The sequence below is a fragment of the Gorilla gorilla genome, chromosome 10 (assembly GCF_029281585.2).
Source record: "Gorilla gorilla gorilla isolate KB3781 chromosome 10, NHGRI_mGorGor1-v2.1_pri, whole genome shotgun sequence".
NCBI lineage: Eukaryota > Metazoa > Chordata > Mammalia > Primates > Hominidae > Gorilla > Gorilla gorilla.
The window spans coordinates 138027493-138040425 of NC_073234.2; the positions used below are offsets into that span (position 1 = coordinate 138027493).

At 40.4% G+C, this 12933-nt stretch overlaps 1 protein-coding gene across 3 annotated transcripts in view; it reads left to right on the forward strand.

Annotated features, from left to right (window-relative positions):
• KNTC1 (kinetochore associated 1) overlaps window positions 1–12933 on the forward strand; it is a 99450-nt gene that overhangs the window by 67956 nt on the left and 18561 nt on the right. For 2 of the 3 annotated variants that reach the window (XM_019038686.4, XM_055358254.2), the window contains 8 exons: window positions 1858–2065; window positions 5665–5754; window positions 6700–6871; window positions 6960–7018; window positions 7158–7374; window positions 8697–8770; window positions 9007–9217; window positions 9450–9559. In XM_019038686.4, the coding sequence (XP_018894231.2) occupies window positions 1858–2065; window positions 5665–5754; window positions 6700–6871; window positions 6960–7018; window positions 7158–7374; window positions 8697–8770; window positions 9007–9217; window positions 9450–9559 (1141 nt within the window). The remainder of the gene's footprint in view (window positions 1–1857; window positions 2066–5664; window positions 5755–6699; window positions 6872–6959; window positions 7019–7157; window positions 7375–8696; window positions 8771–9006; window positions 9218–9449; window positions 9560–12933) is intronic. The other variant, XM_055358253.2, reaches the window with a different exon arrangement.

Here is a 12933-nt window from a genome sequence, read left to right on the forward strand (position 1 = left end):
ATGATTTGTATTCATATAATAGTAACACTTCTGCCTCAGGCAGTGTATCTGAATAAATTTAGATAACCTTTAGAATATCAGAGAGTGACTTGAAAATGGTGGTACTTAAGCCTTTTATTGATATTTTAGTTACGCTGTATAGCAAATTAAACTATCACTGTGTTATTAATAGGGTCTAAAAAGGCATTTCAGTTGTCATTTTGTCTATAGTAACCAGATTCTTTTTTTTTTTTTTTTTTTTTTTGAGGCGGAGTCTCGCTCTGTCACCCAGGCTGAAGTGCAGTGGTGCAATCTTGTCTCACTGCAACCTCCACCTCCTGGGTTCAAGCGATTTTCCTGCCTCAGCCTCTTGAGTAGTTGGGATTACAGGCTCATGCCACCACGCCGGGTTAATTATTTGTATTTTAGTAGAGACGGGGTTTCACCATGTTACCCAGGCTGGTCTTGAACTCCTGAGCTCAGGCAATCCACCCGTCTCGACCTCCCAAAGTGCTAGGATTACAGGCGTGAGCCACCATGCCTGGCCTAATTTTTGTATTTTTGGTAGAGATGGGGTTTCACCATATTGGTCAGGCTGGTCTCCAACTCCTGACCTCGTGATCCACCTGCCTCGGCCTCCCAAAGTGCTGGGATTACAGGTGTGAATCACTGTGCCCAGCCTGATTTTTTTTATCTTTAAAAAAAAAAACAAAACAGCTTTTTGGCCAGGTATGGTGGCTAACGCCTATAATCCCAACACTTTGAGGGGCCAAGGCAGGAGGATCGCTTGAGGCCAGGAGTTGGAGACCAGCCTTGGTGACATAGTGAGAGCCCCATCTCTACAAAGATAAAAAAATTCACTGAGTGTTGTGGCGCATGCTTGTAGTTCCAGCTACTTGAGAGGTTGAGGTGGGAGGATTACTTGAGCCCAGGAGGTTGAGACTGCAGTGAGCCTTGATCATGCCGCTGCACTTTAGCCTGGGGAACAGAATGAGACCCTGTCTCAAAAAAACAAAAAAAATCCAACTTTTTGTTTTGTTGATCCTTGGTATTGTTTTTGTTTCAATTTCATTTATTTCTGCTCTGATCTTTATTACTTCTTTTCTTTTACTAATTTTGTTTGATTTGCTCTTCCTTTTCTACTTCTTTAAGATGTATTGTTAGGTTGTTTGTGAATTTTTTCTACTTTTTTGATGTGTAGGCACTTATAAACTGTTTTCAGCTTTTAATCATTACAAAGAGTTGCTGCAGAAGACATCCTTACTAACGTGTATATTTTTCTTCTTAGGTGAAATTTGTAAATGTTGCACTGTTATACTAAAGAGCATAAATATTTTCAATTTTATTACAGATTTCTCTCCAATATTCTAACAGTTTACACACCCACCAGGAATAATACCTGATTTTTTTTTTTGAGATGGAGTCTTGCTCTGTTGCCCAAACTGGAGTGCAGTGGTGCGATCTTGGCTCACTGCAACCTCCACCTCCCGTGTTCAAGCAATTCTCCTGCCTCAGCTTCCCGAGTAGCTGGGACTACAGCCATGCGCCACCATGCCTGGCTAATTTTTGTATTTTTAGTAGAGATGGGGTTTCACTATGTTGGCCAGGCTGGTCTCAAACTCCTGACCTTGTGATCTGTTCACTTTGGCCTCCCAACGTGCTGGGATTACAGGTGTGAGCCACTGCGCCCGGCCTAATATCTGATTTTTAAAAGGCAATAATTAGCTTTGATGACAGGTAGTTTGTCTGATTTTGAGACTGGACAATGACAAGGTTAAATTTCAACAATGGAAGCATGTACCCAAGTATTTTGTCAGATACTTTGCATGGAAATGCCTGCAGTTTGGGAGACTGGTGTGTATTGAATGCTTCTTTTAGCACATTTCAGTTGGACTGCGATGCAGTTCTTCAGCTCTTCATTGAAACGCTGCTCCACAACACAAATGCCAGCCAAGGCCAGGGAGATGCAAGCATGGACTCTGCAAAGCGGCGGCATCCCAAACTCCTGGCCAAAGCCCTTGAGATGGTTCCTTTACTGACGAGCACAAAAGATTTGGTCATCAGTCTTAGTGGAATACTACATAAGGTAGACACACAGTGAAATGAATCGGGTCATCTCAGCCATCCCTCCCACCCTTAATAATTAGATACATTAATAACAAATTGGATGTATAAGTCTATATATTTATCAACTTTTAATTTGAAATATTCTCTTGATTTCTATATTTTTAACACAGTTAAATACAATTTTCCCGTTTTTCAAAATAGAAATAGCTTTTCTTCCCCAGATTTTTGAAAACCTTACACATTCTTTGAATTTATATGAGCTAGAGAGAAATGTATAAATCAAAACAAGCAATTTCCCTATAACTCCACTCCCTAGAGATGAAGATGTTAATAGTGTGGTGTAGTAACTATCTTAAACTAAATATACTCTTCTGTGACCCTCTTTTTTCACTTAACATGTGGTCATTATATGTCATTACATACACATCTATCTCAAAAGAAACAATTTCTTTTTCACGGTCCTGCCGGAAATGTCTTTTTTCTTTTTCTTTTCTTTTTTTTTTTTTTTTGTTTTTTTTGAGACAAGGTCTTGCTCTGTTGCCCAGGCTGGAGTGCAGTGGTATGAATGTGACTCACTACAGCCTCTATGTCCTGGGCTCAAGTGATACTCCAGCCTCAGCCTCCCGAGTAGCTGGGATTACAGGTGTGCACCATCATGCCTGGCTCATTTTTGTATTTTTAGTAGAGATGGAATTTCACCATGTTGTCCAGGCTGGTTTCAAACTCCTGGCCTCAAGTGATCCTCCCACCTTGGCCTCCCAAAGTGCTAGGAATACAGAGGTGAGCCACCAGGCCCAGTGAACCGTCATTTTTGACAGATGCATAACTATTATTCCATTATATGGATAAAACATGCCGTATTTAACCAGGCTTTTATGGTTAGACATTTAAATTTTTTTTTTTTTAATTTGAGATAGGGTCTCACTGTCACCCAGGCTGGAGTGCAGTGGTGTGAACATGGCTCATGGCAGCCTTGACCTCCTGGGCTCAAGTGATCCTTCTACCTCAGCCTCCCAGATAGCTGGAACTGTAGGTGCATGCCGCCATACCCCAGTAATTTTTTTAATTTTTAAAATTTTTTAAATTAAAAATTTTTTTTTTTTGTGCAGATGAATCTCAGTATGTTGTCTGGGTATGGCTGGGTAAATTTTATTATTATAAATTGTTATAATTAATATCTTCATACATATTTTTATACTTTTGTCTGATTTGTTTTTTTTAAGAGAAGGGGGTCTCACTATATTGCCCAGGTTGGCCTCTTAACTCCTGGGTTCAAGTGATCGTCCTGTTCAGCCTCCTGAGTAGCTGGAACTACAGGGACTACACCTGGCTTCTGCTCAGTATTTGTTTAGGAGATCTTCTGATCTTCTGAGAATTGGAATGTTTGGTCAGGGGGTAGTTTAATGGAGAAATGAAGGTGAATGGCAGGGAAAATTTTTTTTTTTTTTTTCTGAGATGGAGTTTAGCTCTTGTTGTCCAGGCTGGAGTCTAATGGCGCAGTCTCGGCTCGCTGCAGCCTCTGCTTCCTGGGTTCTCCTGCCTCAACCTTCCAACTAGCTGGGATTACAGGCATGCGCCACCACGTCCAGCTAGTTTTTTGTGTTTAGCAGCAATAGGGTTTCATCATGTTGGTCAGGCTGGTCATGAACTCCTGACCTCAGGTGATCTACCTGCCTCAGCCTCCCAAAGTGCTGGAATTACAGGCATGAGCCACTGTGCCCAGCCTGGAAATAAAATTTTAAGCCTGAAATAAATATTTCAGTTTTATGCTTTGCTTGCAATTCAGCCAAAAATTACATAGATTGCTCAAAATTTCTAGGTAACAATATTTCATCTTCCCACTTTGTTCAATGTTGTTTTTCACGCGACTTTTGTTGGCATTTAAAAAATAGGCCAGCCTGGGGAACATAGTAAGAATTTGTCACTACAAAAAAATTTTTTTAATTAGTTAGGCCTAGTGGTATGTGCCTGTAGTCCCAGTTATTTGGGAAGCTGAAGAGGGGAGGATTGCTTGAGCCCAGGAGGTCAAGGCTGCAGTGAGTTGTGATTGCACCACTGCACTCCAGCCTGGGTGACAGAGCGAGACTCTGTGTCAAAAATAAAAAGGAAAAAAGTAATGGTGTGTGGGTAGAAAGAAAGAACAAAGAGAAGACTTCCTTTTTTTGTTTTTGTTTTTGTTGTTGTTGTTATTGTTGTTTTGAGATGAAATCTCACCCCGTTGTCCAGGCTGGAGTGTAACGGCACGATCTCGGCTCACTGCAACCTCCGCCTCCTGGGTTCAAGCGATTCTCCTGCCTCTGCCTCCTGAGTAGTTGGGACTACAGGCACGCACCACCACACTGGCTAATTTTTGTATTTTTAATAGAGACAGGATTTTGCCATGTTGGCCAGGCTGGTCTCAAATGCCTGACCTCAGGTGATCCGCCTGCCTTAGCCTCCCAAAGTGTTGGGATTACAGGCATGAGCCACTGTACCCAGCCTGACTTCCTTTCTTTTTGTGTTAATATGTATATATGCCACACAATTAATTCTTGCACTATAGTATATAGTTAGAGCTAAAACAGAATCCTTTGAGAAACTTGCTTGGAGGCCCACAGTTTTACTCATGTCGTTTCTAAGAAAAGGATCAGTTTCTTTCTGTTCTAATTTTCCCATCGTAAATGAAAGAAAGGGAACTTTAATTTCAAAATCTTATAAAATTTTGACCATGCCCCTACCCTTTCTATGCTTTTAGTATCTTAAGAGCTTCCTTCTTTTTTTTGAGACATAGTCTGGTTCTTTTGTTCAGCCTGGAGAGCAGTGGCGTGATCTCAGCTCACTGCAACCTCCACCTCCCAGGTTCAAGCAATTCTCCTGCCTCAGCCTCCCAAGTAGCTGGGACTACAGGTGCATGCCACCACACCCAGCTAATTTTTGTATTTTTGGTAGAGATGGGGTTTCACCCTGTTGGCCAGGCTGGTCTTGAACTCTTGACCCCAGGTGATCCACCCACCTTGGCCTCCCAAAGTGCTGGGATTACAGGCAAGAGCATCCTTCTTTATTAAAACAATACTGCCTTGTGCAGCTTTTAAAAACAGCCTTTGAGACCTTTTTTTAGCATGTATGTTTATCCTCACAGGTAATTTTAGAGGTGAGAAAATTGTAGCTCTTTATTTTTTTATTTTTATTTATTTATTTATTTTTGAGATGGAGTCTCGCTCTGTCACCCAGGCTGGAGTGCAGTGGCGCAATCTCAGCTCACTGCAAGCTCCGCCTCCTGGGTTCACACCATTCTCCTGCCTCAGCCTCCCGAGTAGCTGGGACTACAGGCGCCCGCCACCACGCCCAGCTAATTTTTTTTTGTATTTTTAGTAGAGACGGGGTTTCACCGTGTTTGCCAGGATGGTCTCGATCTCCTGACCTCGTGTTCCACCCGCCTCGGCCTCCCAAAGTGCTAGGATTACAGGCGTGAGCCACCGTGCCCGGCCGATTGTAGCTCATTTTTAAGGGAGTAATTAATTTAACAATGTAGTGCAGTGAGATTTTTATATTTGTAATCTGTGCTGATTATTGTAATTGAATAAAATTTCAACATGGCAAAGTCTTATCAAGTTTTGATATATTTTTGTTTTTATACAGTTGGATCCTTATGACTATGAAATGATTGAAGTTGTCTTGAAAGTTATAGAACGAGCTGATGAAAAGATAACCAATATTAATATTAATCAGGTATAACAAATATATCAAAGATGTAAAAATCATCTTTCTGCTTTTATTTGGATCATAAATCATATCATTATCCAGGGCCTTTCCAAATTACCCACTGAATTCCCTTTAAACTCTGTGGTTTATTTTAGGTTTTTAAAAATCTTTACAAATCTTTAAAAAAAGAAACAGATTTTCACGACATTCCTATTTTATCACTTATCTTCATCCTTTTTTTGCTGTTTTGAGGTGATTTAAATAACCTCTCCTGCTGTCGAAGAGTGTGAAGTCACTACAGAACTAATTGTGAAGAATTAAGGCAACATTTGCCATGTAGGAAGTGAAAAAGGCCATGGGACTGAGAGTTAGGTCAGCTCTGTGTATTAATGCGTAGGTCCAAGATCTACCCAATTGTGTCTCAGTACTTTCATTAACTTCTTCATCGTTTCTGAATTTTGGTCATAGTGGTTTTATACTTTTTAATTTGATTTTAGAAATTAATATTTTAGAAATATTTTAATATTATGTTAATAAGACTTATTATATAAGAAAATATATCAATTCAAAAGATTATACAAAGTTCCCTAATATAAAATATAAACATAGGAAAGATAAGAGCGTAGAGAATTAATTTAGATCTGTAGCCTCTGTATTTAAAATGAAATCAAGTATTTTGAATTATATCTCAAATTATTTGAAGAGCAGATAACTGTCAAGCTCTTATTTACAAAACATCTACCAACAACAGGGCACCAGTGGTTTCTCCTCATAGGATTCCTTTAATCATTGTATATAAATTATAGTTTAGATGAATATGTTAAAGAGAATACTAGAAAAGGTTTTGATCCTCTTTCTGAAAACAAGATGGTCTCAGGAATGGAAACTTTTGATGGTATACTGTTAGATGATTTTATGACAGTTTAGGATTGGGTTACTCTTACTGGACAAAAGTTTTTTATTTTAATATAGGCATTGAGTATTCTGAAACATTTGAAGTCATACAGAAGAATTTCTCCTCCCGTGGATCTAGAATATCAGTATATGTTGGAACATGTCATAACTTTGCCATCAGCTGCCCAAACTAGACTGCCTTTTCACCTGATATTCTTTGGCACAGCACAGAACTTCTGGAAAATTCTCTGTATGTGTTCATTAACTTTTTATGAATTTTACTGGATAGCCGAATTTTTTTTCTTAAGCAAATCATACTTTCCTTGTTTCCTTTCTAGCTACAGAACTCAGTGAAGAATCTTTCCCAACATTGCTCTTAATTTCGAAATTAATGAAGGTAATGGGTTAAAACATTGTAAGACATTTCTGTATCCTGTAATTAATTCTGACCCCATATAGAAGATTTTTCTGCTGCTTTCATGTAAAACCTTATATGTGAATATGTGCTTCAGCCATAACCTTCCTTTTCTTTGAAGTTCTCTCTGGACACTCTGTACGTGTCTACGGCAAAACACGTTTTCGAAAAAAAACTGAAGCCAAAGCTCCTGAAGTTAACACAAGCTAAATCCTCAACACTGATTAACAAGGAAATAACTAAGATCACGCAGACCATCGAATCCTACTTACTCTCTATAGTCAACCCAGAGTGGGCTGTAGCTATTGCCATCAGCCTTGCCCAGGATATCCCTGAAGGTAAGAGCTCTTCTTTTAAAATTGTAGTTTAAAAAAAAAAAAAAGTACTCTTTTTGCATCTTTAAGGAGAAGCAGGATGGTAGTTTTCAAATGTATTTGCTTGCTCTCTTAACTGTGGTGAATGCTGAAACGCTCAAGGGCAGTGGTCATGGGCAGGGAGGCAGGCAATTTCCAACTTGTCCTTGTGCCTTCTTTGGGGTGTGACCTTTGCTAGGAATAGGCGGTGATGGGTACTTCCTAATATCCAATCACACTTACTTTTTTTTTTGAGATGGAGTCTTGCTCTGTCGCCAGGCTGGAGTGTAGTGGCATGATCTTGGCTCACCGCAACCTCCACCTCCCGGGTTCAAGTGATTCTCCTGCCTCAGTCTCCCGAGTAGCTGGGACTACAGGTGCGCGCCACCATGCCCAGCTAATTTTTGTATTTTTAGTAGAGATGGGGTTTCACCATGTTGGCCAGGATGATCTCGATCTCTTGACCTCGTGATCTGCCCGCCTTGGCCTCCCAAAGTGCTGGGATTACAGGCGTGAGCCACTGCACCTGGCCCAATCGCACTTTCAATGAGAAATCTTTAGATAGTCTCACATAACCAAACAGGTGCACAAACATAGGCACTCACTGCTACATTTTTGGTTGTAATAAAAGTTGAAAGTGACTTTTTAAAAAATGCTCAGGTCAGGAACTGGTTAGAAAATAGGGTGTATTCATAGAACGAAATATTATGGGGCTGATTTGGAGAGATATCCAAGATATGAAGTGAGAACAGCAAATTATACTAGAATATGTATGGTATTACCCATTAGGGTTAAGATGCACATGCGTGCATGTGTGAACACAGACTGACACACACACAGAGAAAGCTCCTAAAGGCATATAAGAATCTAGAGAATAGGAATGGAATCTGATGAGAGGGCCCCGGTGGGCTTTTTTTTTTTTTTTTTTTTTTTTTTTTTAAACGGAGTCTTGCTCTGTCGCCCAGTTTGGAGTGCAGTGGCGTGATCTTGGCTCACTGCAACCTCTGCCTCAGCCTCTCGAGTAGCTGGGACTACAGGCATGCGCCACCATGCCCAGTTAGTTTTTGTATTTTCAGTAGAAACAGGGTTCCTCCATGTTGGCCAGGGTGGTCTCAAACTCCTGACCTCAGGCGATCCACTTGCCTTGGCCTCCCAAAGTGCTGGGATTACAAATATGAGCCACTGTGCCCAGCCATGAGTATGCACTTTTGTAATTTTTAAAAAGTTGCTAATTTGACCAAAATACATTTTCTTGAAAAGATTAAGATTTGCCTGTAAATCTTTATTTATTTATTTATTTATTTTAGGTTCCTTCAAGATGTCTGCTTTGAAATTCTGCCTTTATTTAGCTGAGAGATGGCTACAGAATATCCCATCGCAGGTGTGTCTGAACTATCAGATTGGCGGCTTCTCTTCTTCCTAATTAAATTGTACTAGCTTAATTTACCTTCTCATGCTGCCCTGGTGCCTAAAATGGAAAGGGAAGACCAAGGCTTTGTGTAGATGCTTAGGAACATAACTGAGGAAGGGAGGGATTGTGATTGATAAAGATGGATGCTTGGCTTCAACCGAGGCTTACAAAGTAAGATTTTCTTTTTGCTTGGAATTGTTTAAAAGGATGAAAAACGTGAAAAAGCCGAGGCTTTGTTGAAGAAGCTTCATATCCAGTACCGGCGATCGGGCACAGAAGCTGTGCTCATAGCCCACAAGCTGAACACTGAGGAATATTTAAGAGTGATCGGAAAGCCAGCACATCTTATTGTCAGTCTCTACGAACATCCTAGCATCAATCAAAGAATTCAGAATTCATCTGGCACAGATTATCCTGGTGAGGACAAAACAATTTTTTTGTTGTCCAAGAAAAGCTATTATTTTGATTCTCAGTTTTATGTATATATGTATGTGTACATATGTATTACTTACATATGCTTATATATGTATATACTTAAACATACTTATATGTGTATGCATGTGCATATATGCACATACACATATAAGTATTCAATATAAATATTTAAAACTTGAGTTTTTCTTTTAATTCTTTATTTTGAATATCTTAGATATTCATGCAGCAGCTAAAGAAATAGCCGAAGTCAATGAAATTAATTTGGAAAAAGTCTGGGACATGTTGTTGGAAAAATGGCTATGCCCTTCAACAAAACCTGGTGAAGTAAGTACTTGCTGCCCAAGAGTATCTGTAGTTGAGTATGCACCGATGGCTTCATCTCAAAGGCTAAATATTTATCCCACATGATACAGCCTTCTAATTAGGAGCACAGACTCTTCAAAGAAGGAAGTTTCTTTGTTTGTTTTGTTTTTGAGATGGAGTCTTGCTCTGTTGCCCAGGCTGGAGCGCAATGGTGTGGTCTCGGCTCACTGCAACCTCTGCCTCCTGGGCGCAAGTGATTCTCCTGCCTCAGCCTCCCGAGTAGCTGGGATTACAGGCTCCTGCTACCACACCCGGCTGATTTTTGTATTTTTGGTAGAGACGGGGTTTCACCATGTTGGTCAGACTAGCCTCGAACTCCTGACCTTGTGATCCTCCTGCCTCAGCCTCCCAAAGTGCTGGGATTACAGGCGTGAGCCACCGCACCTGGCCTCTTTTGTTTGTTTTTTAAAGACAGAGTTTCACTCTGTCACCCTGGCAAGTGCAATGGCACAATCACGGCTTACTGCAGACTCGAATTCCTAGGCTCAAGCAGTCCTCCCCACCTCAGCCTCCCGAGTAGCTGGGACTACACGTGTGCATCACCATGTGTGGCTAATGTTTTGTTTTTTTGTTTGTTTGTTTTGTAGAGACAGGGTCTCTCACTTTGTTGGCCAGGCGGGTCTCAAACTCCTGGCCTCAAGTGATCCTCCCGCCTCGATTTCCCAAAATGCTGGGATTACAGGCATAAGCCACTGTGCCTGTCTGGAACTTTTGTTTATTTTATTACCCTCTGTTATCTGATAAGTTTTAAAGAGATTGTTTACTTTTTTTTTTTTTTTTTTTTTTTTTTGGATACAGAGTCTTACTCTGTCATCCAGTCTGGAGTGCAGTGGCGTGATCTCAGCAACCTCTGCCGAGGTTCAAGAGATTCTCCCTCCTCAGTCCTCAGCTTCCCGAGTAGCTGGGGTTACAGGTGTGCGCCACCATGGCCAGCTAATTTTTGTATTTTTAGTAGAGTTGGGGTTTCACCATGTTGGCCAAGCTGGTCTTGAACTCCCGACCTCAGGTGATCCGCCCGCCTTGGCCTCCCAAAGTGTTGGGATTACAGATGTGAGCCACCACGCCTGGCCTGTGGTTGCTTACTTTTTGTTTAAATATTGTTTTGTAGCTGTTTTACCTTTCAATTGATGATTTCAGATGCTGTCTTGTATGAAAGAAATGGCCTGTTCTTTTACTCAGATTCATGTGATTAACTTTTTGTTTTGAAATAATTTAAAATGTACACAAAAATGCAAAAATAGTAAAAAAAGAATTCCTATATACACCTTTCACCCAGATCCATGAATTTTTAACATTTTGCCATATTTGCTTCATCTCTCCTCTATAATTGATACACTTACAATATTTTTCTGAACCATTGGAGACTAAATTGCACGTGGCATACCCCCTTACCCCCTGAATATTTTAAGGGTGTATTTCCCAAGAACAGGATTTTCTCTAATCCAACCGTAATATAATTATCAAAATCAGAAATTTAATGGTGATATAATTGAATTTATGGTCCATTTTGCAGTTATACCAATTGTCCTAATGTTTTTTATATAAGCAGTTTTCTCCCCCAGGTCCAGGATCTTGTCTAGGACTATGCCTTGCATTTGTTGGTCATGTCTCTAGTCTGTTTTTTTTTTTTTTGACACAGAGTCTGGCTCCATTGCTCAGGCTGGAGTGCAGTGGTACAATCAGCTCACTGCAACCCCCACCTCCTGGGTTCAAGCGAGTCTCGTGTCTCAGCCTCCCGAGTAGCTGGGATTACAGGCGCCCGCCACCATGCCCAGCTAATTTTTGTACTTTTAGTAGAGATGGGGTTTCACCATGTTGGCCGGGCTGGTCTCGAACTCCTGGCCTCATATGTTCCTTCCACCTTGGCCTCCCAAAGTGCTGGTATTACAGGCGTGAGCCACCGTGCTTGGCCTCTAGTATGTTTTAATCTGTAACAGTTCTGTGACTTTTTCTTGTCTTTTATGATACTGACATTTTTGAAGAGTGAAATCCAGCTGTTTCATAAGCTGCCCTCCAATTTGTGCTTGTCTAATACTGCCTCATGGTAATATTCAAATTACTTATTTTTAGCATCATACTGCATAAGTTGTGTTGTGCCCTCCTCAGGGTATGACATTTGGAGGCACATGAGGTCCCTTTGCCCTCACAGGTGATGTTAATTTAGGTAACTTGGTTATGGTGTTGTCTGTTTCTCTACTCCATAATTACTATTTTTCCTTTTGTAATTATTAGAGGAAATATTTTAGGATGATACAACATTCCATTCCTCTTCCAACTCCTTTCCTCTACCCCTGCACACCTGATTTATTGATGTTTTTGAAGAGCACAGGCCAGTTGGTTTATAAAATATTTCATTTTGGGTCTGCTAATGTTTCTTGTGATTTGATTCAGGTTATGTGCTTTTGGCAACAATACTGTATAGGTGATGTATTACTTTGAAAGGATCACACCAGGAAGCACATAATGTCAGTTTTTAAGACATAGCTTCATTAACATCTAAAATTTAAGATAGGATTCAGCAAATCCAGATCTTCTGTATCGTTTCTTCTGAATTTTCAGGCAGAACTTGAGGTAGATTCTATAATTCCTATATCCACCTAGGCAGATATTCTTGGGGGAACAAAATCTATTTGTAAACAAATAGTGTAATATGACATTAGGGTTTTGTTTGTTTGAGATAGGGTCTCATTCAGCCACCCAGGCTAGAGCAGTGGCATGATCTCAGTTCACTACAGCCTCCGCCTCCCCGGCTCAAGTGATTCTCATGCCTCAGTCTCCAGAGTAGCTGGGACTGCAGGTGTCCCAGCTACTTTAAAAAAATTTACCTGTGCCCGGCTAATTTTTTTAGTATTTTTATTAGAGATGGATTTTCGCCATGTTGCCCAGGCTGATCTCGAACTCCTGAGCTTAGGTGATTCACCCACCTCGGCCTCCCAAAGTGCTGGGATTACAGGTGTGAGCCACTGCACCTGGCCACCATTAGGTTTTTAATTAGCAATTTTTATATCATTTGGCATTTGATTCAACAAGGATTTTTAAAGTATTTACCAAGAGCATGGACTGTGCTTCAGTGGAAACAGGAGTTAGAAACATATCTTGGCCACGTAGAATATGTGGTTGACTTTTAGAAACCAGCCTTTACAGATGTTTTAACTTACATGTAAGTTCAAGGTACACACTAAAAGTTCCTTGAGGCCAGAAACTGCATGTATACATAGCACCTAGTACAGTACTTTGTAAATCCCAATAGATATATACTGAATTAACAAATGGCTCATTTAAAATTCATGGAGTCTTTTCCTTTGACAAATTATCTAATACGGGGCTGGGCAAGG